Genomic DNA, 27,597 nt, shown 5'->3' with positions numbered 1-27,597 from the left:
CAGAACATCCTGGGAAATTAACAGGCGGTCCCAGTCAGGGTTGATAGAGTCCAAAGAGTAGTGCCTGTGCAGCTGGAGAAAGATCACCCACCCAGGGATATAGTGGTCAAGCATCACCACTATGAGGCAGAAGAAGCCATCCTAGTCAGTGCACGAAAAGGAGTTACATTGAGCTCATTGGCAGCAAAGTCCAGATCATCCAAGACCTGCCACAAGTACACTGGACAGGAGGAGATCAATGTGACCCATCATGGAAGAACTCCAAAAGAGGGAAATCCGCTATTGGTGGACGTACTCATTTGGATTACAACAAAAAAAGACTCTCAGAGCCACACAATGCTAACGTTAGACACCGGTCACAAGATTTTAAACATACAAAACCCTGTAGCAGATGCTAACACGGGCTTGGGAGGCCAGGTGGAGTGTTGACCAGGAAAATGATAGACGAGGAGCCCAGAAAAGACGCTAAAACATGAGAATGAGTATGGCCGGGAACCCAAAGAAAGATAAAAAAAGCCCATTAGAACTGCGCAAAAATCTACCACACAATTGGTGTTGCATCTGGATGAAGATCTCTGTGAGCCAACGTAAAGCCACTACCCACCTATAAAGTCCAGCCATCCACCTATGTTAACGCACTGCAGACACCCATTGAAAAGAAACTGAGAGATTATGGAGGACAGTAAACAGAAAATGTGTTACCTCACTGTTGAGCGGCAGTGAAATGAAAGAGCATAATCTGCCTATGGGCTCCGGCGCATTATAAGAAGATGAATAAATAAATGAATAAATGGTCCAGATGTCTCCTGTCACAAGTATGGAGGTGGTGATCAGATAAGACCATAGTCTTCTGTTTCTGGTTTATGCATAGGAGACAGACTGGAAGAACCGCCGGCAGCGGATATATCTACTCTACCTGTTACTTGCCCAACATCAAACAATCCCGGAGTCAAACAGTCGTCCGAGCTTGGTTCATTGGCTCCATTCTTTCCATAAGTGCTGCGATTGTTGGGATCAGATGTATCTTTTCGTACATCAGAAGCCGACGAAACCATGATTTCCCAGTCAACATGAATCTTTTGACTTTGTTTCTCACTTTTCCCTTCTGATGTGTCTATACTTTGCCTTCCATCACCCTAGTCTCCTTCATTATTCGGAACTATGTTACTAAATGTCCACTTCTGACCTGCTCCCTTGTAGGCAACTACCCATTTTGAATGTGATGGTTCTGAGTTTTCAAAGGAAAGTATACTACCAGTTACCAATGAATCTTCAGTTTTCTGGGCATCCTTGTGCATCACCGATACATTGGAAATACACCACATTACATGTTTTCTTTGTTGATCTTTGTTACTTCTTGGTGTAGTTACTAAAGCATCCACACAATACCTCTCTGTGCTATGGTTGCTAACCTTAGTCTTACACTTAGTGTTTAGTCTTATTCCTAGTTCTTTTAGTTCTTCATTTGAACATATTGTCTGTGATGGTATATCTTCCTTTTCTGGTTCCTGTTTTTCAAGGCATTCTATTCCTGATATGAACGTCTTCACTTGGTTGCATTCTAGATCAAAAATTACCTACTTCTTTGGTCACTACATTTTCTGCATTTGTCGGTGGGCCTATATGGGGCTTGGAATTGCAATTTCCTGAATCGTCTCCTCGCTATTAGATATGTGTGCCTGGCAGCATTTTTAAGTATCTCATGTCAGGATAATTTACTCTTTCTAAAGACTTTGGAAGTACCTCTCACCGGGATCTTGCACCTAACTCTCTTGGTCTATCGCACAATGACTGATTTTTATGATTCCTTTGTTAAATTGGGCTAGGGTGAAATCCAATTATGAGGTTGCAGCCTTTATAATGAGATGAGGACTGATGTAATTGGGCTGTGTAGAATCAATGGGGCTCATTATGAGTTGGACAGTAATACAGCAGAAATTCCACCTTTTGGAGAATTACCGTTACCACTGTGGCGTCCTGTGGAATTTAGCTGACCTAACTTTGGCTGTACCAGTGGGATATAACATTCTATGTAAAAAAATAGACCAAGTCGCAGCATCGGATGAGGGGTGGCCATTATTTATCATGCCACATTAAACATCCATCTAGTAGACTTGGAAGAGATTGAGGGGTGGAAGCACTGAAAGGTAAATTGCAGAATAACTGTTGCACCACAAACAGCTTCATTTTACTGTTCAGACCTCTGCGTAATCTGCCCCTTTTGAAGAACTATTCTAATCCACGCTCTATTCCTTGTTGAAACCATCCTCTAAACTCATTATTATCTGAGACGGCAATCTCTGGATCAATGATCAACATGATCGCCTAGCCTTAGCCATTAATCTATTATTGATGAACCTAGGCATGGTGCAAATGGTCTCCACTGCGACACACCAAATTAGCTATATTCCTGATTAGCTTGGTACCACGGGTATCTCAGTTGAGCTGCTCCAGGTTCTGGCTTGTATCTAGTCTGACCATTTCCTTATATATGTTGTGTTTCCCATCCCCAACCTTCAACCATGAGCCTATCCTTCTAGTATTTCAGTTGTTAAACGCAGTTTGTACAAAATCACATCTGTAACAGTTACACCTTTTATTGAACCACTGAATAAGTTACCAGCCTTTACTCGGCCTGGTCTACTTGCAACCGGTTACTTTCAGTGCTTAACATCAGCCCTAGAAAGCATAGCACTGTCAAGGACCTGTAATTCCATCTGTGGAATGGTGAATGGCCAGTTGTGTATACACATGACTGACAAGCTCTCAGATCCCAAATGAACAAAGCCTATGGATCCTGGAAGAAATCACTCCTTGTATCTGATAAAGATGGTTATAGTTCTATCTCTATCCAGTATAGGAAAGCCCTTGTGCAGACAAAAAATGAATATCATGATGCCTGCATTTGTAATGCCTCCTCAAATACTAAAGAGTTGTTTACAATTTTGAAAGAACTAGAAAAACCCAATCTTACCCCAGGGGATCATTTGGTGAAAGATAAAGACTGGTGTATTATGATCCAGCAGTCTCTGTTTGACAAGGTAGCTAAATTAAAGACTGTTATTGCTTAGACGGAAAATGGTATGGCACCTGTGAATATCTGTTTACCTGCTATTACTCCTATGCCCCTTTTCGAGTTCAGAAAAGTGACCGAATCTGATGTTTTAAATGCTTCAGAATCTTAAACCTACCTGTTGCCTAGGGGATCGTTGACCATCTAAAATGGTCATCTGCTCAGATCAAGTCACTGTAATATGTAATCTGTTCCATGGTATAAAGTGGAAAGAGCAGGCAAACGCTTTTTCAACGTTCTTGTCCCTGATCTCTGGAATAGACAGTCTGTCTGCTTACGCTCAACGGTTTCTCTGTCTCATTTTAAGAAAATACTCAAAACCTTTTATTTTATCTCAGCCTCAGTTTTAGCTCTGTTTTACCTGTTTTACCTCAAAATGTTTGCTAATTGCAGCTTGGATTGATGAAGTTGTTTTATTTTACTGCTTTTACTATTGCTGCTGTTTTATTATCCTCTGTAATTTGTTCTTGTTTTACTTATTGATCTTACTCTTTTTTTTTGGTTTCATTGATGGTTCAGTGGCTCATGCTAATTCTCTTGTATTTTAGGCTTCTCAGTTATTTATTGTTTTATGTGTGTATGTTCATAGTGCCCATTTGCCTCTGGGCCTAAAGCGCTTTCTAAATAAATAAATAAATTACCATCATATTACGACTTGGCGGGGCGCGCACACACCACAAATAACTCTGCCGGTCGGCATTAAGCCGGAAATGACTATTCAATGGTAATTGCACCCAAAATCGGCAGAATTACCGTTACTGCCGCCACATTCGGTGTTAATTCCGCCAGTGGAATTTACACCAGTGGAATTAGTGCCAGCGGAAATAGCACCATCGCCGGAATGGGAAGCATTGCGGTGGCCATTTGGTAAAACTCAAACCATTCTGAATTCCCCACTTATTGTAGCCATCCAGACCCAGAAGGAAGGGAAATCATGTCCCAAGAAAAAGGCAAAGGGAAGGTGCCCGATCTACACATGCGGAAGCAGAAGTGAGGCTGAGCTGCAGATCCTCACTGAGGTGGTGGTGGCTCATGCTGGCAAATGATATGGCTCTCAGCACTGCAAAACATCGGTGCGGAGGAAGGCAGCAATACAGGCAGGTTTCTGTGACAAGGTCCCGCTTTGAGCATAGTCCCACGGGACAGTGAGAACTGTAGGAAGAGATGGAACGAACAGCAGGAGACACTCGGCTACAGGTGACAGCACTGTGGAACTCCTCGCCCTGACACTGTGGGAGGAGAAGGCCAGCTCCATCCTCCATATGGAGGGGATCGAGGGGTTTGGCAGCACGGTGGCAGGAGCATCTACCAAGGGATGGTGGTAAGTCTATCAGTACCCATTCCCATGTGAATGCACTGCCCACAGGCATGCAACCCCCAGAGTAGATGAGCACAATGGGCAGGAGAATGGGCAGACACATGGGAATCAGTAAAAAGGCACAGTGAGTACACGCATGTGCCAGGGGAGGTGGGACAATATAGTAATGCATATGCACTGTAGGTGAAATGTGACTGTAAAGACATGGAACCATGAGAAGCAGTCGTATGTGCTGTGACAGTCCATGTTGCCAAGTGAACCTCCAGCATTGCCACAACAACCAGCAACATTGGCAGGCACTACCATCACCTAGCAGTAGCAGCACTCACTGGACTAAAACCACCCATGCTCATCATACAAACTGTATGTAAGCACAATGAAACCACCCATGTCCTATTAGTGTCTTGCTAGCCCACTTACATGTATGCAAGATGACTGACAGCATGTCAGTAGCCACCTTAACAGGTACACAGTCGACAGATGCCGAAGAGGCTGGGCCCTCCACTGGCCATTACACCTCCTCTTCTGGCAGTGCATCCACCTCCACCACTGCACCGCACATGCCAGACCCGAAAGCAGCGGGAGGAAGATCAGGAGGGAGTAAGCAAGGTCACAAGATGCTAACACTGTGGCAACTGTGGCAGGTGTCAAGGCACGCACCCTCCCCACATCGGTGCCCAGTGGCCCCTCCACTGGCCATGCAGGTTGCATGGCAAAAGCGATGCAGGCACAGTCAGAGCCTCTCCACAGCCTACCCCCATGGTGATACAAAAGGATGCCATCCGCATGCCAGCACCCATACATCTGTCCCCTGACATCCCCTTGTCACCAGTGTTGGACGTGCGTCACCAGTACCAGTCTGTTGCTGACACAGCACTGATGGCCCCATGCATGAGGAGGAGGAGGGCACGGGCTTCCACTCACCCTGTATCATCCCATCCCTTCCAGAGCCCACCACAAGTGGCATTTTACACCATGGCTGCGATAATGGCGAGACTGGATGCCATGGAGCAGCACAGGCCTCCATGGAACAACTAGCAGGTCAGCTGATGCAGCACATGCAGGCAATGACGGACTGCCTCCAGGGATCATGTTGGAGGATTTCCTGTTCCCTTTGTCAGACCACCGCTGCCATCTGTAGGGCAGAGTATGCAGGAATACATGGAGGGCATGTCGGCCTTTGCAGAGTCCCTCAACTCCTATATGCAGTTGACGCTGCAGCACATCCAGGACTAGGGGTCTGAACCCTCCAGCGCTGTCACCCCCATGGGGGGATCAGTGCCCAGCACCCCAAGGCGCAACTTCTTGCGCCACCTCATGACAACAGTGCCTGAGAAGGCTGCAAAGGCCAAGAGGCCACGGTAGTAACATAGCAATGCACATGTTGTACAAAGTCACAAGGGAGGTTGGTGGGGTGGGTGTGTTGGGGATGGTGTTTTGGGAGGGGGGAGGTGGGTGGGGTGGGTGTGTTGGGGATGGTGTGTTTGCGAGGGGAGGAGGTTGGGCTGGGTGTTTTCACATTTGATCATTACAGTTTTGGTCACTTGAAGTGTGTGCATGTGTTTAATTAATTATGTTCTTATAGGCAGAGGTGCGTAGCATGTGGATATCAATGTGCTCAATAAAAAATTGGCCATGAGTTCTTGCTGCATCAGACGACCCTTCCTACCCTCTTCCCACTCACTTGTGGCAGCAATGCACCCGCAGGGTAGTGAGTCCTCCCCTTCTGGGGGTGGAATGTCCTCATCAGGGGGCAGGGGGACATTCCACCTGAGGCAAATGTTGTGCAGCATGGCACAAGTAGGAACAATTTGTCTGACCTTCTCTGGCCTGTACATCAAGGCCCCTCCGGTCTGGTGTAAACACCGGAAATGACTCTTCAACAGGCCAAAGGTCCACTCAATGCACAGCGTGATCTTGATGTGTGCCTTGTTGTATACCACCTCCTGTAGCGTACATGGATTGTGCACTGGTGTTTGTTTGTTTGTTTGTTTATTTTATTTGTAGCGCGCTCCAGACCCGAAGGTATCAGGGCGCGGAGACAAAGGATATTTTCGGCTTACAAGGTTACATCATTTGATACAATAGAATATACAAATTTACATCTTGCAAAATGTTCATCTTACATGTTAAGGTACATGGCTAACAAAGATTCGTGGTATAGTACAGATGAATTTGCAGGTTTGCGAATTTACATATTGCAAGTTACTGAGGAGGGCTTAAAAAAATTACATAGTATGACATAGTGGAGTTAACAGAATTACATATTCCCAGTATGGCATAGCAGATTTGGCTGGAATATGTAATAAATGAGGTGAGAATCATGAAAGGTAAGGGCTATTGGGAGGGGTGAGATGCCCTTCTATCCCTTGCAAGGATTTAGATATCATTCGATTTGAGCCAGTTGATAGTGTTACATCTAAAGTGTTGGTATGATTGGTTTTCCCTCAAATGCGGGGGCAGAGAGTTCCATAGTTGGGCAGCTTTGACAGGGAAGCTATTTCCCCCGATGGTAGCTCGTTTGAATGGTGGAACTATCAAGCAGTTTGTGTAAATTGATCTTGTGGGTCGAGTGGAGGTTCTTTTATTAAACCTCTTGGTGAGGTAGGGAGGTGCTGCATTGTTGAGGACTTGAGGGTTAGAGATGCCGTTTTGAGTTTGATTTTATCAAGAATAGATAGCCAGTTGTTATTTCTCCTTACTGATGAAATGTGGTCTCTTTTGAACATTCCTAGCACTGCTCTTAGGACATTGTTTTGGAGTAGTTGTATTTTCTTCGTGATATATTTGTTGGCACCAATGTAAAGAGCGTTACAATAGTCCAATTTAGATAATACACATGCTCTTGCCAGAGTGGTACAGCTACTTGAAGAGAGGAAGGGTTTAGCTGATCTAACCAGTTTACACGTGTAAGCCGTGGCAGATGCCATAGCGTTTACCTGTTTTGTCAGGGTGAGACCGGAATCAAGGTAAAAGCCTAGAGTTTTTACCTCCTTCATCACCTTAATTGTATTACCATCTATGTGAAAGGAGGTGTATTTGCGGCCAAGTTTGTTGATGTTGGGTGGGGTTCCCATGATGATGAGCTCAGTTTTTTCATCGTTCAGGCATAGGCCATGGAGTGCCTTACATGCCTGGATGATGAGGTATATCCTATTCTATTCACCAATGCCAAGTCTCGATTGTAATCCCCTGTAAGTGGGAAGAGAATCTGAGTGTCATCTGCATAGTTAGTGTAGGTGACACCAAGACAATCCAGATCATCAAAGAGGGGCCTGGTGAATATGTTATACAGAGTTGGGAAGACACAGGAGCCCTGGGGTACACCACATGCGATGGGGATGGGATTGGCTGCTTCTGAGGTAGAGAAGACTCTCATATTTATTTCACTCAAGAAAGATTGTCAGGTGTCCAGGTGTCATTAGCCATGGTCGCTAGGGGTAACAGGTGTCAGTCACGATGCATTGTGGATGTGTTCCCTTTTCAAAAGGCATGTTGATGGACACTTTGTTCATGCATTACTTTTTACATTGTTGCACAATGGTTTTCCATCCCAGTTATTTAATGTAGTGTCATATTCTATGGGGGTACACATGCATTGTCATGTTACACTGTGCACACAGCTCTCAATCAGCAGTTGTCAAACTCATGGCGTGTGAATGGCATTGCAGTGTGCATGTTGCCTGTGTTGGCCCTGTGCTCTGCTATCATGCATGTGCCCAATGGATGATTGGTTATACTTGTGCCTGTTTGCCGTTTCTGCTTTCTCTCCATTATGGTTTCACATACATGATTGCCAGATTACATGCAGTCACTGTCTGCCAGTGTTGCATTGTCTTTGTGCAGTGTTGAATTGTGACATTGAATATGGAGGTATGTGCTCCCTATGCATTGTGGTTCATGCAGTCCTCTTTCTGTGTATTAATTAATTGTTGGGGCACAATGCATCACTGTCCTACTACTGTGTTTTCCTGCATGGCCTAGTCCTGTGGGTTGGGTGCTGTCATGTGCAGGGTGGGAGGGCAGATCCTGCATGAACAGCGCCTTACCAGGGCATGCATTGATCACTCCTGGAGATGTCCTCCCTTTCACATTGCATTTCCCTCATACTGCGAGATTGGCTTGTGCGATGGCCCTTGTACTCACCCTGTATCCATGTCCATTGGCCTCTATGGCTCTCCATGTATGCAGGCAGTGTTCTGTGCTGTTCCACAGGACCATGGCATCGTGGGTGGAACCAGGACTGTGTGATCACGAGGACAGCATTGCAGGTGACCTGGACATTCATGGAGTGATGCTGCTTCCTGTTCCAGCATACCTCTCTGGATGCCATGGGGGGGAGCACCAGTGCCATATGGGTGCAGTCCATAGCGGCTATTACTTTGGGCAGGTGGGCTGCTTCGTACAAAAGTGCCTTTGTAGCATTTATCAGTGCCGTGGTGGTGAGCAGGGAGATGTGTCATGAAACATGATGCAGGAGTGCATCATGCACCTGCACAAGCACATGTGAACATGAGGGCTGGAACATGCCATGCAGCATGCCCACAGTGTGCTGCAAGGTGCCAATGGCAAGGAAGTGTAGTACTGACATAAGGATCGGCAGTGGGAGTGAGGCAGTTTTCATATTGCGGAATTAGCGTTGACTCCTAATTTGGCGGTATGGTAAATGTGGTGGTAGTATGGTAGATGTGGTGGTAATTCCATTACCGCCACTTTTACCTTATACCGCCATACTCATAATGAGGCCCAATGTTCTGGAATGTGGTTGTGAAGACCTATCATTTTTGGGAATCACTTCTAAACAGGAGGTTCATTCTGTTGACTCTTCTGATCATTCTTCTTGCTTCTATTAGTTTCTGAATCTTTTTGTTTTACTGGCCTTGACTTCTAGGACTTTTGGCCTCTGACCTAGAGGTTTTGTTTTTCTCCATCTCTTAGCTTTTACTTAGCTTTCATTTGAATTGCTGCTAGAATTTTGGGGTTTTGCAATGAAGTCCCACATGCGGGTCACCTGTTCAGTAATCCAGTTTATTGGGTGGTTATCATGATAATTTTGCGCAAGCTGTGCTATGACTTGGACTCATAGGGAATAGAAGTATGAATCACAGAAGTTTAATGATTCAGTGTTTAGATTTGGATTAATAGCCATGAGTGCCTGACAGGGTCTTTGTAAAAACTCACGAGGGGATTGATTTGGCTCAAAAACATAGAATAAGCAACATAGAATAAGCAGCATGTTTTGCCTCTGCGACTGATTGGTCTGGATTGAAATTTCTATGCAATTCAGTCTTAAAATCTTTTGGTATTCTATTCTGATAGACTGGAGACAAAATCATCCTAATCTTCATCTACCATCCAGCTAAAATATTTGATATCGTTTTTTAAAAAATGTTTATTTTATTTTATATGGTTTATTACAAACCTTTAAAATATGATTTCATCAAGTCGCATCAGTAGGTTTACATTGTTACATTATGAAATTCCATTTCTAATGGCTTTAAAAATAGTTACATTGAATTGATAGGAAAAAGTGGAAAGTCCAGGGAACAGGAAAGACATTTTTTTACATATCCATTTTCGGGAGGAGGAGAGAAAAAACAGGAAGTCAAACCACACATTTCTAGATAGATGAAGCGGCATCCGGCATATGTATAGGACCACAAGGTTCATCTATGAGCCGCTTATTTAAAGCTTCCAAGAAAGAAGTTAGAGCCACTGTTAGTTTTCTCTCTGTTTCATCAAATAATATTTGCCACCATTCGTCAGCACTTAAAGATGTTTTAATCTCCATGGATTCCTAGAGTCCTGTATGCACACTCTACAGAATCAGTATACTGTTCAACACTTGCATCTTTATCTGATTTTCAAAAACTCTTTATTCAACTTCTCAAGAGTTTTAATAATCTTCATTGGGTGCATGCTTTGTTTAAGACATTTCATGCTTGTGGTCTTCCCTATGCAATTGGTTCTCATGAACATCTCCTAATTATGTCTAATAGGGATCTCTGATTTTATGTCTTTTGATTAGCTCATGGAATTTATTGTTACATTTTTTCATCCTCTTTGTTTTTTATTTTTGTAACACATTTTATTGGTTCTCTAATAAGCATTACAACAAAAGGACTCTGAAGGAGCCAAACCATAACAACAATAATTCTACATGAGGTCATTGGATCCATGTCATCTGTTCAGCACATACCTTACATACGTTCTCTTCCGCAACATCACCACACTCCGGCTTTTATATTATTCATGTTCGGTAGTAGCACATATTACTGAGCATCTTCCCATTTTTGCCAGATCTTCGCAGCTTTCCCAGGGCAGCCCCTGGCCCTGTACACCCACTGTTCCATAACTATGCAAACGTTTACATCCGCAATCCATTGTTCAACTTGCGGTACCACCTCCAATCCCCATAGTTCTGCTATGTTTCTCTTGATCAGGGCAGTTGTGGTTGAAAAGAGCGCTTTTTCGTACTGTGTCATCTCATTTTCACCTTCCATTCCCAATAGCAACAGTTTAGGCTCTCTAGGTACTACATGCCCCATAACTCTCGTAAGCATATCACAGCATTGTTGCCAGTACTGTTGGATAACTAGATATTCCCATAAAATCTGGAAAAAGGTACCCTCCCCCTGATGACATCGTAAACAATTGGGGTCTATACTTTTGCCCCAGCGGTAGAGTGCCACTCTCGGATAATACACTCTGTGTAGTATTTTTAACTGGATAAGTCAAAAACCTGGATGAGATGGCCGTTTCACGTGGGTACATCAAGGCCGTGACCCAGTCCTCCGGCTGGATATCCCCCACATCCCTCTCCCATTTGGACTTCGAACCTAACAACTCCGGCGTAGCAAAGGAAGTCATTACACTATACATGGTAGAGGTGATTCTGCTGTCAATTTCTTCTAGCACAATGTTTCTCTCCATCAGGGTACATTCTGGCAAGTTAGATATGATTGAAAGATGTTTCTGTAGTGCATGTCTTAACTGTGTGTAACGATACCTTTCAGTTTCAGGAAGGCTGAACTTTTCTCGCAGGTTCTCATAAGGCAGAACTCCCCCCCACCCCTCAATTACATCACCCAGTTTTGTTATACCTTTCACTACCAAGCTCGGCCACCTAGGTATCTTGCCCACCTCAGGTAAGTTCCCATTGCCCCACAGCGGTTGCACTGGGGTTACATTCTTATCCCAACCAATGAACATCCTCTTTGTTAATCTTATCATTACTATTAATACAGGGATTTTGTATTTTTCTTCTCCTTTATGGTCAGCACTACTGGCTTTGACATAGCCCTAGCCATCTTTTCCGTTCCTGCGTGAGTTTCTATAGGGACCACTTTGATTTTGGAATAAGGAAGAAAATCCATCATTTTCCTATTGAAAACATTTGCCAGGTGAAGTTCCACTTTAGTCCAATAGGTGGTGGAAAGTGCATGTACATGTGACATCCTCTTTTCCTCTGTGTCAAAATGGATTTTTCTCAAGTACACCATCTATTCTCTCTGTCTTTCAGAAGATAAATCTTCATCCTCAGAAGGGGATATGTCACATGCTATTGTAGGTTTCTGTCCCATTCGCTAACTGGAGGAACCACCCTCACTTTTGTGCTTTGCTGTTGTAGATCTCTAATTTTATCCATTTTATACTGTATTGCTTGTAAATGTAGCTGTGTATTGCTTCTGCAAAATATGTCTGAAGTGAGCTATAGTCCCCTTTCAGCAGCTCAAACTCTTTTGCAATAGATTATTGTCTTATTTAACTTGTATAATATTAGAATTCAGTTGATCAATAAATGCCTGATGCTGTTCAGCCTCCATAGATAATTGTGTGCAGCTGGTGTCAATTTGTACCCGGTTATTCAATAACTCATTGTAATTCTATGACCAATCATTTGTTTTCTGTTTGAAACTCTCCCTCTAACATACAGATCATTTACTTAGATATAGAATGTTATAAAAAGAATATGGTGTCGATAACATTCTATATCTGATCTCGGTTGATCCACTGTTCTTTGCAGCTCATTCTGTTAGTGGGAGCATCTCGCTTACTGCCTTTAATTCTGTAACATTCTGTGTGCATTCTTTCCGCAAATAAAATAGCTCTGAATTTTCTGTGATTCTTTCACCCTCACATTGTGTCTCTTGGTCTACCAAAATGTGTTTGTGTCTATACTTATGTATTTGCAACCAGGTCATTCTTTCTCACAGCTGCTCCTGCTCACCAGCAAATTGTTTGTTCAATAATGTACAACTGCCCCAACCCTTATTAAGATCTGTATTAGTCAATTCACAATGTATCTTCTAACTCCCAACACCTTTTGTGAATTGCATTCTACTCGTACAAATAATTTGCTTTCTAAATATTTTCTTAACTCTAAGGTAGTTACATCAGACAGTTTTAATTGAATGAAGCATTTTAACAATGTAAAATCAGGAGGAAGATAAAAAAAATATAAAGCAACGTGAATACTATTTTCTAAGTAATTCCCTGATGCTTAATTAAAAAAATATAAATTCTCAAATTGATGTAGTAATTTTAGTCACTTGTTATAACATTTATAACAACATTGTTATAACATTTTAGCACCTCTTAAAAATTAAAATAAGAAAAGAAACAAAAAACTGAAAAAATGTCATTATGATTTTCAAATGAATGCTTTGCTGCTTAATTAAAGCAATACTTTGTCTGGAATTAATTGTGTAATTGTATTGCTTCTTTTGGAATATGTAAACATTTTAGGCCCTCCTGGAATTGCAAATCAGAAAAATAGAAAAAGTAAAAAAAAGTGGTTTTTAAAAATGAATTATCTTATGGTTGATTCAAATAATCGAAATTCTGGGAATGCTTTTGTGACGTTTTCCCCTTACTTTGAATGAATCCAATTAGGTAATTATTTTATGCCATACAGAACAATACAAATTATAATATTAATTTGTCAGCATACATGTGTCCTTGTTTTTCATGTGTTTGGAATGTCCACTTAATTTTTTTTACTTGCTTTTGTAAACCATATATATGAAGTGGATCACGAAAACAGGAATACAAAAAAAAGAATAATGTTTCAAATGTGTTTTAATACTCAATGCCTGCTGCGGTGAAAGAAGAAGTCATATGCTGAAATGTCACACATTACATTTCCATTAATTAAGAAATTCATTATGTATTATGAATGCTTCATAAAGCTTCATGCTGTGCATGCATGACCTTACTCACACGTCCATGTTTCCCTTAGTTGAGTCCCCCATACGAAAGGCTACCAATTATTTTTTTAAATGTAGGGATTAAGTGAAGTACAATGCTTTACTTTTATATGTTAGAACCCCTTACTGTCTCTTTGAATTCCTTTGTATTCATTGAACCACTTAAAATGAGGTCTAATAAACACAGAATGCTATGGATTCTTCCTTCTGAGCACAATAACTCTTGTCTCAATCTAAATGTATTTCTGATTTCCGCTTCCTGTAGCAACATGTTGTAACCACTCTTGTCCTTGTCCTGGCTGGCATAGCATGAATAATGCCTTTGTTTAACAGCTCATGCTTTGTGATACCAGACGTGCTCACTTCACACTTTATTCTGCATTTCTCATGTTATGACAGCGCAACAGTCTGTGGTTAAACTGTTTCCTAGGTTCTGGGCTTTAGTAATGTGACACACTGATTTTTACAGTATTGAACAAAATGCATTTATTAAAGCAATTTGCCTCCCCAGCATAGCATAGCAGAGCAATTGTTAGTAGCATCAAATGCATTTCCAAATATTTATTTTTGTATTTACATATCAGAGTGTCCATACTAGCAAAATGCTGCATGTTCACTTAATACAGTCGACTTACATTTCTCACCCATACAATGGTTCTTTATCTTTTGCCTTTTGGTCTTGACAAGTCAAGGTGTCGGTTCTCGCAGTGGTTGGAGTGTGAGTAGCTCGGTTTGCTGTAGAGTCTGTGTTTGTCTTGGAGGCGGGGGCTTCAGAATATGTTGGTGAGGTTCCTCTTTGCCAAAGTCACTTGCAGGTACCTGTATACCTGTAAAATACAATATGGAAAGATGTCTATTATTTACTTGTCATTCTGGTTTTAGTTTGAGTTGAAACAATAAATTGCACCTATCAGATATTTAATGCTCAGAGGGTGGTGTCTCCTCTGAAGGACGTAGGCGGCTATGATGTGCTCTGAAACGAGATGTTTACTTTTGATTATTGTTCAATTATAAATGATTTGTTTGCACTGTTGCAAATACCAATATTTAGTTTATGTCTCAATAACTCTAGTTGACTTGATAACCCTAGTCGATTTAGTTATACTTTTCATTCTCGTAAAGGGCTTGTATTTTGTTGGTATTGCCACTTTCTTTTCAAGTAGGTCTTGTTTGTTAGTCTAGTCTGTGAGCTGTATGCACCGCTGCATTTCTTGGTATTGCTGTTTTCTCTGGGTGTCTTCTCTCAGGAGTTACATCTCTAGATGACTGGTTGTGTTTCATGCTGAATGCACTCTGATGTGTATGCAGGGATGGCTATGGAAAATAATCTCTACATATGGTGGGAGTTTGTTCTATTTCCCGTTCAAATTGTTTTTTTTTTATATTGCATGTGCCTAATACCTTACCCGAGTTCCTTTCTAAACGTGGATCGGGGATTCGAACCTCTGTTGCTTTGCGCGATCTTGCTTCCAAGCCCAGCGCGTTGCCCCTGTGCTATTATCCTCCATTCGCTAGATATGGCATTGTTATTGACACTGTTAGTGTTTTGTATCTGCTGTTGTAAATACTAATAATCTGTTTATCTCTTATTAACACTAGTTGGCTTTACTGTATATTTCATTGTACTATAGTTTCCTCAGTTAGGAATTTTCTTCGGTATTCCCACTTTTTCAGTAGTCCTGATTTTTTTAGATTCTAATCTGTGCGTACCTGCTGTATATCTTGCCCTTGCTGTTTTCGTTTAGTCTACTCTGGTTGGCTTCTCTTGGATGTTACTTTTATTGGGTTGTTTGTGTTCTCTAGAGGGCTCCCTAACAAATTCACTGGTTTGGTGGTGGTTGGTGCTGCTAGAATCCTGAGGCGCATCCCACATTCAAGATTGGTTCTATAATGAGAAGCTTGCATGTTGTTATTGACTCATGTCACAGAGGGCAGAGTGAAACACACTAACACACCAGTGCTTGGGATAAATAGTAACCAAGTATCTCACCCTCTCCTCCCAATGTTGTCACCACTCCTTGGACATCTACCTAAATGCAGACTTTCTCAGCTCCAATACCACACATAAGTAACAAAAGAGTATTTACCAAGTCCAGGTGCAGGTTAGCTCATTGCAACCCCCGGTTGATAGACCTCTGCTTGGCCTCTCTCAGCTTAAAGTAGTACTGTAGATTCTCAAGGGCATGGAGCTGGAGTAGACTTATCCACTACCACTCTCTAGACCTCAGGCACCTTCTTCCCCTTTCAGGTAGTATCCTTGGTCCTCGTTGCTTCACACTTCTCACTGCTCAGATCTCCCAGCATGTGTCTCGTGCCTCCTCCCACCTCAATCCCATGCCTTGAGCCAACCAGGCCTCTTTGTACCGTCCTGCTCTTGCATTGGTCATCACCTTATCCGCCTCTTACAAGCTCCTCCAATTCATCACCACATCTTCCAGATGTTATCTCTGCCTCCAAATTCTCACCACCTTCTCCTAACCGCCCCATCTTCTTCAACTCTTCACGTCATTCAACTGGCGCTACCTCCTTCTTCAACCTTCTACCACCTCCTCCTTATGCCAGCGCCTCCTCTTAACACCTACTTCAACTCTACAGCTAGCCCTTGCGATTTCTATTTCACCTCTTACTTCCAGCAGCCTCCGCTCCTCTACAGTCCATGTAAACAGAGGCAGCTAGTGATCTTTTTAAATGAGGTTCATAAATATTTACAGTAATGAGCATGAGCAACTGAGTATAGTGTCGAAGCACAAACCAACCACGGTGGGTTCATGCGGGTGCGGGGGGCTCCCCAGAAAATTATTTTTTCAAAACGAGTTAGATGGTTCATTTCCATTATACTTTCTTTGAAAAATTGAGTAAACAATTTACAATCAGTTATGTAGAGTAACATGAAAAATGGCCATAGATGCCAGGAAGGAACATATTCCAAAGTATTTTCAGGGTGCCACTGTCCACAATGTATGCCAGCATTTTCAATGTAAAGAGAACCGACAATAAGGGCTGTATTGCCACTGTGAGAACACTTTTTTCTTGGCTTTTCCCAATTTCCAGGATTGGTATTGTGAGAAAGCACTTGCTTTGATCAATACTGTTTGTACTGTAACTGTAAACACACACACATGAATAAGGCCAGATCCGCAAACCATGATAAGAGCACACTTATCTTGGCTTTGGCCAATAATGGCAGTAGTGTAAGAACACTCCCATGATGGCTTTGGCCAGTAAGGCCAGTACTGCCAGCCACTGTAAAAAGACATCTCTCTTGGCTTTGCACAATAATGCCTGTACTGTAATTGTATGAGCAAACGTATGATGGCTTTGCCTAGTAATAGTTAGTGCTCTACTTTGGGAAATGTTTATCAGTCATCAGTATGCTGGTGACTAGGTAGACCTTTTTGAAAGTGGGCAGGACATTGGCCACCACAAGAAATATGGGGTGGTTTGGAGGTGACCAGTGGCTTCTAAAGCACAGCATGCCTACTGGCGAGCCACTGATGACTAAAAGCAGATAAATTGTGAAAATAGAACCCATGCACGTTTATGAACACATCCTGTGGTCATGTATATTCCAGTCACCATGCAGATCTGGGCTTTGGAAAGGAAAGACATTCAGACAGCACAACACCTCGGTTTTCGACAGCAGCGACTCGAAGACACTCTGAGATTGTTTTGAAATGAATAAAGCCCATTCTGTTCTGTGCTCAGAAGCTGATGGCACGCAACATTGACATGTCAGAAGAAACACATATTTTGCAGAACAAAACGCATTCACGAGAAACGCCTGAACAAATTTAAAAAGGCAATTCTTAAGAAGCGAATCATCATATTAGATGGCCCCACAGGCAGGTCAAGTCCACAGAAGAGAGAGTAAGGACCAGGTCACATCCTTTGAAATCCCTAGGGGTGAAGGGAGGTGACAGGCCAAAGCATACTGTAAGCGTACAGATGCGTATGCAAGTACCAGCTTTTCCCCCCGTACTTACAAGTACATAGCAGGTGAAACAGATATAAGCTGAGACAACCTTACTCCATTTCAGAAATATAATAGTGACACATGTGCTAAAACAGAATACATTTAAATAGGCACGGCAAATGTCATCTGCCATAAAGAAGTAGTTAGTTTTAAATCACATTAGTTTAGAAGCTAAAATTAGATAATAACAGAGCAGATTCAGATTTTCTCCAAACTGGATTTCAAAAAAATGCAAGTACGAGTGCAAATATTCTGTGCTTGAACCTACTTAAAGACAGAGTTATGACTGGATCTTCACGGATTTACCTAGCGTTCGTTGACCTGTCGGCTGCTTTTGACAGAGTGAACAGGTCCAAACTATGGTCCAAACTTAAGTGTTGGAAATGTCCTGCGACCATTTTGGACCCAATAATCAAACTTCACTCCGAAACCAGTATAAAAGTACGCCTAAATAATCAAGGCCTAATGTCTAACTCTATCCCGACTTTTCGAGGAGTAAAACAGGGTTGTCCCCTGGCCCCTGCTCTGTTCATATCATTCCTAGGAGATTTCAAAGAGTCCCAATCTAAAACCAGATCCTTTCCTCCGAAAATAGGCAACACTCAGGTGCCTAGACTTCTATATGCGGACGATTTAATATTGCTTGATCAGACCCAGATCGGTTTGCAACGACAACTAGACAACCTATCGACCTATACCACCGAAAACAATTTGGAAATCAATAAATCGAAAACCAAGATAATGATTCTCCAAAAACAAGGCACCAAAAAGAAAGTGGCTTTCAATTGGCTCCTCTATGACACCAAAATAGAAGTGGTCGAGTCGTTCAAGTATCTCGGAATTCAACTCGACAGCACAAAGTGGGCCAGGAACCTGCAAAATGACCTATGGGCGAAGGCTAAGAATCTAGCTGCGCAATTGAGAGCTGTTGATCGGAAATACGGGAAATTCTCTCTGCAACCAGCTATCAACTTTTACAAGGCCAAGATTATCCCCTCGTTGACTTACGGCATGGACGCCACCCCGTCTATTCCTCAGGGCCTCTGGCTCAAACTCGAAGGTTTTATCTGGAGATCGGTGCTGGGTTTACCTAACTCCGTTGCTGTAGCCCCGATCCGACGGGAACTCGGTCTTGTCTCCCTAAAAGCGGTGGTGGACATCGCAACTCTATATCTGTACAGGAAAGTCATCCATCCGGAGAGCCTAGAAATCTATCGAATAATTGCCGAAGAGATCGAGAAGGGCAATAACCAAACGATGAATAAATGGGCTCAGGACCAAAATTTGAAACTGGAGGAAATCGCTTGTACCAAAGAAGAATTAAAGTACAATCCTGTTAGGATTAAAACCAAACTACAGTGTACAGATTGGGTCCTGACCATCGAAAAAGCAACTGGTAATAAATTATTAGCCCATCTTCCAACGAACATCAACAAATTGAAAGAACCAATGGCATATTGCAAACGATATCCCAACAAAGCCTTAATGAGAACCTTCCTAAAAGCCCGTCTCAACGTTCTCCCGACACAGGAAATTCTGGCGATCAGGACAGGATCCACGACAAAAGCCTGTAGACTTTGCAAAAACGCTGAAGAAATAGAATCCATCAGACACCTGCTAATGCTCTGTCCTGCTCTGCACCAAGAAAGGATGGCCCTTTTCAGCTCCCTGACTGCTAACTCGTTTGCAAGCAATGAAGGCATCTGGTGGAACCGCTTAATTACTGGGGACAAGACAAGATGGCATACGGCGTCAGCTAAACTGTTGAACTTAGCATTCCAAAAAATTACTTTGACCACTGCCATTTGACGCAGCATCTCTTTATGGGTGAAAGCTTAGTCCTTGTTCCCCTGGTGATGCTTTTCACTCTCCTTCTTCTCTTGAGCTCTTGTAAAAATCTTGTTTGATTATACACAAGTAATTAAAAAAATAAATAAATAAATAAATAACAGAGCACAAAGAGTGCTAACACCCGTGTAGGAGCTATGTTCCGGCATACAACAGGAAGGGATTCACTACACTGGAAAAGGGAAAGATTTAAAATGCAGGACCAAGAGGCAGAATACACTTACAGGGTAACCCATATATGGCAGAAAATACATTTAGTCCCAGTAAAATACAGCAGTGAAATTCCAGCATGAAAAGTGCACGGGAGACAGCCATTGCCATCTTTAACACATTTCAAATGAAAAGCAAGGCAGATTCTTGAAAATCAAACTCAGCCTCAGAGCTCAAAGGGCCCATTAAACCATACATTTCAGCAGCCTAGAAGAACCGCACAGTGCTCAGCAGATTGTAATGTGAAGGCAGCGGTAGAAAGGGAGGCTTGAAGATAAGTACGGCAGAACACAGGGGAGTAATTCGCAGGCTGGCAAAGTGGTCGACAATTACATTTAATTAGCTTCAGTATAAATTAGACAGCCTTTGATGTCCAGGTGCACACACCAGCAAGTAAGATAAGCATCCTGCCGACGCAAAGACAAATGTTTCAAGGAATTAGATCAACGGGATTCATGTTCAGTGGTAGGTAAACCCGGTGAGGGACAATCAGATTGTTACAATCAATCTGCTTGGCCCTCGCCGGGTCGTTACCTGGCCGGGTATGACTTACCTCTTTGAGGGGGGCGTGCATTCGTCGCTGTTCCTTTCCTTTCTTCATCTGCCCATCATGACAAGGGAGAAGGTACTACATGCAGCCCCTTTCTCACTATCCATGGTGGCCATTTTCTTTCCTTTTTTTCTATTTTTTTAATGCCCACCATGGAAAGGGAGAAGGGACTACATGCAGTCCCTTTTCCTCAATCCCTAGCAGACATTTTTTTTCAATTTATTTTTTGAGTTGTGAAGCGGTCGCAATGCTGTGTCTCAACTTGAGAGAAATTGCTATTAGTACCCCGGTACAACATGCCGGCGTACTAATAGCAATAGAACCCTTGGATGGGGCATGGGCCTACGTTAAAGTCCTCGCTTATCTCTGGCTTCTAACTATCACCCCGGGGGCATTACCCTATCGATAATGCCCCCCATCCTCGGATTCTATTTCTTCAATAAATAAAGGTATTATAATCTGAAACATGGTTGAGGAACATGTAATTCAGCGGGCAGTTAGTCAAAGTGTCAATACTAAGATGAAGCACCTGCCATTCTAGACAGAGGCAGTAGGGGACGGCTCACAGAGAATAGCCTTGGGCATTCCCAGACATGGCTGGACCAATGAAGAGCTGTTCTTTAAATGACAATTATGGCAGTACACAGACCACTCTCCCTTATTATAAAAACTCCATATCTCATCACACCTGGTCAGTACAAGGTTGAGCACATCCTATGTCTGCCAATGAGGGCCTACATTACCCCAGTCTAGTGCCACCCTATTGGCTGTAAGAAAAGTCATGTAAGCGTATGTGTTATCTTAAAGTGGGTTGGCCAGTAAATAGAGACCCTCCAATCCTGACTGTTGCACCTATGTACCCTTGAGGTACAAACCAATGATTGTTAGAGATAGGTTTTGTAACTTGTTCTCATCATGACATCATCAATGACAAGACAGCTCTTTAAAAGTAATTGTCAAGTATTGGAACACTGGAAGAAATCACACCTGTGGATCTCATTTCCCCCCAGCTTTTTCTGTATTCTGATTAAAGAGCTGGATTACCTAGCAGTTAGCATACTCCATCCTCTCTCGCCTCTTTTATTGGCAGTTACCAGGTAGTGGGCTGACTTACATTTGGGCCCCAGATTACAATACCAAAGACCAGCAGACAGAGGACAGTTCAACAATGCAATGACACGCTGGCAGAGCATTTCACCATTTTTCTGGGCCCTGTAGACAGGGAGATACATTCACAGCATTACAAAAGCCTTAAGCTAAAGGAAATCGTGGGCTCAGCACTCTAGGGCTAAACATTACATGGCATCGCACAAAGAGCAGGATCACAGACCTCACAGACAGTCTAAGACAAGCACAGACCACATAATTTGAGGACACCAAATTGATCAATAAATTAACAAGATAAAAGGAAAGCCACTCATAAATCGAGTACTGGGGTACTAGGTTACATTTCTCCTTGGTGTAGGGTCTAGAATTTAGTCTGTCAATACTACATCTATCAACTATTGGGTTGTATTTGTCCTCAAATGGGTACTCACCACAATTATATATTGATTCCCAACACTGGCACTATATTGATTCTTGCCAATGCATCATTCATTTTAGTTTAGTGGTGCCTTCCAGATTAGTACTTGCCAAGCGCCAGAATGCTTGAGTTATGTTTGGCATCTGATCCCACATTTGAATTTGGTGGTGTACTTGTAATTCTAAAAGGGATTTTATTATCAAATAGCGGTACCCGGCATACATCAATCTAGTGCTCGCTCTCTGTTTCTCTCTCTCTCTCTTCCTCTTTGTCTTCCCCTCTCTCTATCACTCTCTCCCCTTTTCTCTCTCACTGTCTGAGCTTTCTTTCTCTCTTGCATGCTCTATATGTCAGTCTGTCTGATTCTCTCTCCCTCTATCTCTCTCTCTCACCCTATTCCTCGCTCTCTCTCTCTTTCACTCGACTGTTGTGTCTGACTCTCTGAGCGAGAGTCACGTTGTTAGGTGTGCATTTGCTAGAGCCACCACAGCTGACGTTGACAGAAAAGAAACCGATAACTTGAATATGGGCAGGGCGTGCTCTGTATTTTTATGGTTAAAGGTAGAATGAGAGATGCAGCGACAAGAGGCATCCCTGAGGTGGAGACTGGCCTCCTATTTGGAGCCATTCATTGTCATTGCATATATCTCTTTCAAGAATGTTGCTATCACATTGAGGGCACTCGTCTCGTACAAGGGAGATGAGAAAGACCCCGATAGGTGCTCTGGGTGCTACTGGAGAGCTGACAGACCCTGTAAGTGACCAGAGGACTAGGCTGCATGCTCTACTGTTATGTTCCGTTTTTATTAAATATTTTTGTTTGTTCATTCTGTAACATTACCTTGGAGCTCACTGAAGGAACAGATCATTGGTTTTAATCTGAGGGCTGGGTAACCCTTTCCAAAAAAGAAGGGCATTTGGCGCGACAAAATGGTGAGTATTCTTGGCTAAAGAAGCTACCAAAAAACAAAATGAATTAGTTCTACTAACACTTGCCACTTAATATAATTTAAATTGCAATGATTATGTAGAGGAAATAAATATATCATTTGTGATCAATTTGGTTCTCAGATATTTGCTGCTAAATCCAGGTTCCTTTTCAATTCTGTATAATGTTTGGAAACATATTATTTTTTTGATAGGGCCTAATGAATTATAATAGAATTTTAGTTATTCTGTACTTTAGTGTTAACAATTACAGGTTGGATTTTAATGGATTTTAGGTCATGGATTTGGTATCAACTTATTGTATATGTGATGCACATTTTGAATATTAGTTCAAGGAAGAATGTATTGTTGATTGTACAGGTAAACATTTTGTAAAAGTAAATTTAATTAACTATATACACAGATAAAAAAATTGAAATAAAAGAAATTACTTGTACTAACAGTGTGAATCGACTCTTTAATAAAATCATACAATGCTAATTTCTAATGATTATTTCCAGAATATATTGTACACATAATAGGAACATCAGATTGGCTTACTGAACGGCAAGAATAACCATGCACATTATTTTTTGATAGAAGGTTATCATTCCAAGATAATTTAGTACATTCTTTATATACTCTTTAAAAATGCAGTTATGGGCGTAGGAAGGGGGAGACATAAATCCAATGAATTTACATGTCTGCTCGTCATGAAATCAAAGAGCAATTCGGCAACACAAGGATGACCACAGATCTTTAAATGTGTTAATTATATCTGTGATAGAAGGGTTGTATGTTTGAATCACTAAGTGCATAATGTACACTGAACTTGGTGCTCATTTAATTTTTCACAACACTCTCCTTTACGCTAAAGTATTTGTAGCTAAGAACCATATATACTCACTCAGACAGCCTCAGGGTAAGGATGTGGCTGTGTCTTGTGTTAGGTGTGCTTTTAAACCTTGCATAGGTTTTCTGCATTATACATAAAATGCCTTTGACTTCTCTGCCTTATTTTCCATAAAAAAACATTTCTTCTATCATCTGCACCTTATGACATGTAGCTCAAAAGTCTATATTTGCCTTTTTCATTTACAATTAACCCTTTGAACGCCTGAAATGTCAATGATTTCCCAAAAAGATCAGGATTTCGGTATAAGTCAATTCCGTTAGATAGGTGCGTGTGCCCTCACTTTGAATTATGAGAGGAACATAATACATTTACTGCAATCATGCTAATTATTTGATTGTAACTTATCAACTAAACTAACTCCATGGACTTCTCAGATGGATCGAAATATTGTCCATCCCAGAACTCCCAGTTTTGAATAGACTGGGACATATTTGTGTTCTTTCTATCCAACAACCAGCTTTCCCCCCTTTCTCAGTCAGACTAAGCTTCAAAGTGAAAGTAGTTCTCTAGATCACCTATTTCTTGTAGTGCAATGATAATACTTTTTAGTGAGTAATCTGTGTACAAACCCTCTTTTGACAAAGAGGTGCAATCAATAGGAACTGTAAGGTTGTGGTCAGTCCAAAAAGGTGGGCGATGCCATTGGTCTTGAAAACCCAAACATGTTTGCATCTTATATATGACTAATTCAATTTGAGTCATACATCATCAGGCTGTTTTTTGTTGTTGTACAGGTTCTTGAATTTGCCAAAAGATATTTTGTTCTTTCAGATCTGGATTTTGTAGTATTGCTTGCTTGAGGAATTTGTTTCTCAGTAACATTTTGAATCTTACAAAGTCTAATTGTTATGTAGATCTAGCAGGAGCTTGATCCAGGCGCAGATGGATTGTGTTGTTAGAAACCTTGTTCCAAATTTGTTTGTTTGGACTGGATTGTCTGCAGTCTTTTGGCTGTGGATGAAGCCAGGATCCCTGTTGGTCAATAATGAGAAATTAGTTCACATGGGTATTTGGGTACCTTGTTGCAGAAGACTTTGGGGGTTAGACAGAATACTTTCCTCATCCTGCCATGTTCCACTAGTAACTGTTCCAAGGTTTTCAGTGCTGGCGAGATGTGGTTACGATGACATATACCAAATGCATTTCTGGCCTCCCTGTTGTGAACCTTCCACATTTGCTTGGTCAGATATTTTGGAAGACCCAAGAGCAACCCATTCAAATAGACTAGTTTGAGCAATGCTAATGCTTGCACCAATTCTATTTTGTTGTTCATTCCTGGAAAGGGCATGATTCTTTTCAGCAATTGGATTTGGAGATGTGCACTTATTGAGAATGCATTGGTTTGATGGGTAAAGAAGAGGCTTGGGTCAATTGCGATTTGGAGAACCTTTGCTTTAACCGATGGCCTGTAGAGGTTTCCAATAGCAATATTGGATTGCCACCAAGATTGATGATCACAGTCGAACAATTTGTTGGATGCTCTACACTTTTGAATTGTGATTAAGTCTTCTGTTTTCATGTTATTTCCATTTGGGTAATCACTAGATCTGACCACCAGTTGGATGTCGTAAACATACAACTGCAATGAGTTAGTGTATTTTTCAAGGATTCATGCCCCTGGTGATCCACAATAGAAAGATTAAACAGCATTTCTGGATAACAATACGTTTTGGAATATCTTGTGTTATTTAATCAAGATTCGGCAGTGTTTGGAAGAACTGGTTGATTATAGTTACTTCATGATTTTGAAATGAAATATTTATAAAGGAGTGCTAGTTTACTTCATGTTATAGTATGTAATATTGTTGTGGGAAGATGGAATTACAACAGGATTAACATATGATCATTCTATGGTATAGGATAGGACAATTACTATATGGTACCAGCATGTAAATGTATTAAGGATGTAAATGTTTCTAAAACCATGATGTTTGGAAATGTTGTATTAATGCATGATCCTGGCAGTATTTTATTAATCGATGGAATGGTTGTCAATAGTGAAATTATAAAGGGTTGCTAGAATTAATCTAGTTATCTGATGTATGAAAGTGTGGTAGAGTTATTCTGTTAATAGGATAAAACTGTGTGGTAGACGCTCTGTTACCAAATTTTTTTAATTATTAAGGGATGGCAATTAATCTGTTAATTTTACATGTTAAATTGCATAGGGGGTTACTCCATTTATTTGATATTGGATTTAGGTGAGGTAGAGTTAATCCATGAATTTGATATTAAAAACAGAAGTGTGGTGAGTCAAATCATCGCTTTGATACTTGAAATGATTAGGGGGCAGTAGAGCTATTCCATTAATATAACTATCAAAGCTATCAAAACCAGACTTTTTGTGTAAACTAAATCTGTTTCCTCCACTGCGTATATGCCTGCCAAATTGTAACTAAGAGCCATCTGGCACCTGTATGTAATCTTGAATCTGTGTATCCTCTGTAACAGCGCCTCGATGCCTTATGGGCTGCAAGTGCGCTTAACAAATGCAAATAAATAAATAAACTTCTTTTAATTAAAAAGGTGGTAATCACTATACATGGCATGGGGAAATTACAACCGGTTTTTGAACTACGCCCTCTCGCGCCTGCTTGTTGTGTGTTACTGCATTCATGAAACACATTTCAAATGCATTTAATTCCAATCCATTTGACTACATATCCACATTAATCCCTATTGTGTTGTTTCCTTGCTTTTTTTGCAGAGCTGTGTGTACCCCCGAAGGCAAATGTCTTTGCAGATAGGTTTTTGGTGGGCAGCTCTGTGTACTATGACTGCAATCCCAGCTTCACCAGAGGGGCAGGAGCCGTCAGCCGCTTTACGTGTTCAAATGTTTCTGGGCATATGCGCTGGATCCACGAGGGTGAAAGTACTTTTGAATGTACAAGTAAGTAGTCCATCTGAACCTTCACTTATAGCATCGAGGCAACATATTCTAAATGCGTTATGTTCCTAAATGAGAAAGCGTTTGTGCACAGGATCAACAATGAAGCATGTGCTCTCTATGAACTCCAACATGCCTCATGCCTGAGTGTCAGTTCCAGTAGGGCATCTAGAGTGCCCAGGGCTAGCATGGCATCCAGGGTGCTCAGACCAGTTGCACTGCAGAGTTTAATGGGTTGGGACGGTTGATGATCCAGCATGGATCCAGAAAAGAGTTTCTGGAATAAGCCCCCGAAAGACACTACAGAATAACTACTGTGCAAAAGAGAGGAGCAGTAGTGGAAGGTCAGGTGAGGAGAATGAAGGACTCACAGGGCTGGTGTCAAGATAAAAATACCACATTTTAAAATTTTAAAATGTATCAATTATTCCCATTCTAGGTTCCTTCACCGGTTTGCAAGCCAAAGTTTAGGTCTCTTCTTTTTCTTGGGTGGGACTGGAACAAGGGCCAGGGGTTAGCAAGCCTCAATCCCCACCCGTCTAGTTTCCTCTGAGTCAGTGGTTCACTTCTCTTTATCCCCTACATCCTATCCTGTTGCCCACGGTATGGCTTTGTTCTGCCAATGTCTTTTTTTAAATTCCCTTTTGTACATTAACTGGGTTTGTCTTAGTTGGATTATTTTAATAGTCCAGCTGCAATCAGAAAGAAATGAAATGTTCAAGCAATTATTATTGATCAAGTGATCATAATATTGATCCCATCTTTTAATTACATTTTTAGAAATTGAAAAACTGAAAATTCTATGATTTTCACAGAAACATCAGTCAACAGAGCCAAATATAAATACAAAACTGATTTTAAATACATGAGAAGATCAACAGCATTTAAACATATTGATACAAATACCCATATCTGAATGGTGAACAAAAGGAAAAACATGCAATACAAAATAAGAGCACACATGAATCAGTGATTCTATATTATTTCTAATATGGAGAGAGATAGAGAAGAAAAAACAATTGTACATAATCCATGCTTTTTTTAATGAGTACTCATAATTCTTTTGTGTAAATATTTTGTGAAATTGAATTTTATGTTCATAAATTCCCCCCAAAAAATATTTGTATGAGTTCAGTCACTTGATCTAGTTCTGGGGTTCTA

The 27,597-nt window shown here is 41.5% G+C and overlaps 1 protein-coding gene across 4 annotated transcripts in view; it reads left to right on the top strand.

Annotated features, from left to right (window-relative positions):
• The window catches only part of LOC138514280 (uncharacterized), a 314,981-nt gene that overhangs the window by 95,989 nt on the left and 191,395 nt on the right, over nt 1-27,597 (top strand). For all 4 annotated transcript variants that reach the window (XM_069629661.1, XM_069629659.1, XM_069629658.1 and 1 more), the window contains exon 3: nt 26,257-26,439. In XM_069629661.1, the coding sequence (XP_069485762.1) occupies nt 26,257-26,439 (183 nt within the window). The remainder of the gene's footprint in view (nt 1-26,256; nt 26,440-27,597) is intronic.

Source organism: Ambystoma mexicanum, chromosome 12 (genome assembly GCF_040938575.1).
Source record: "Ambystoma mexicanum isolate Mex_15411 chromosome 12, UKY_AmexF1_1, whole genome shotgun sequence".
NCBI classification, from domain to species: Eukaryota; Metazoa; Chordata; class Amphibia; order Caudata; family Ambystomatidae; genus Ambystoma; species Ambystoma mexicanum.
Note: the sequence above shows the minus strand (reverse complement) of the source record. Positions and strands in the feature narration are given on the sequence as shown.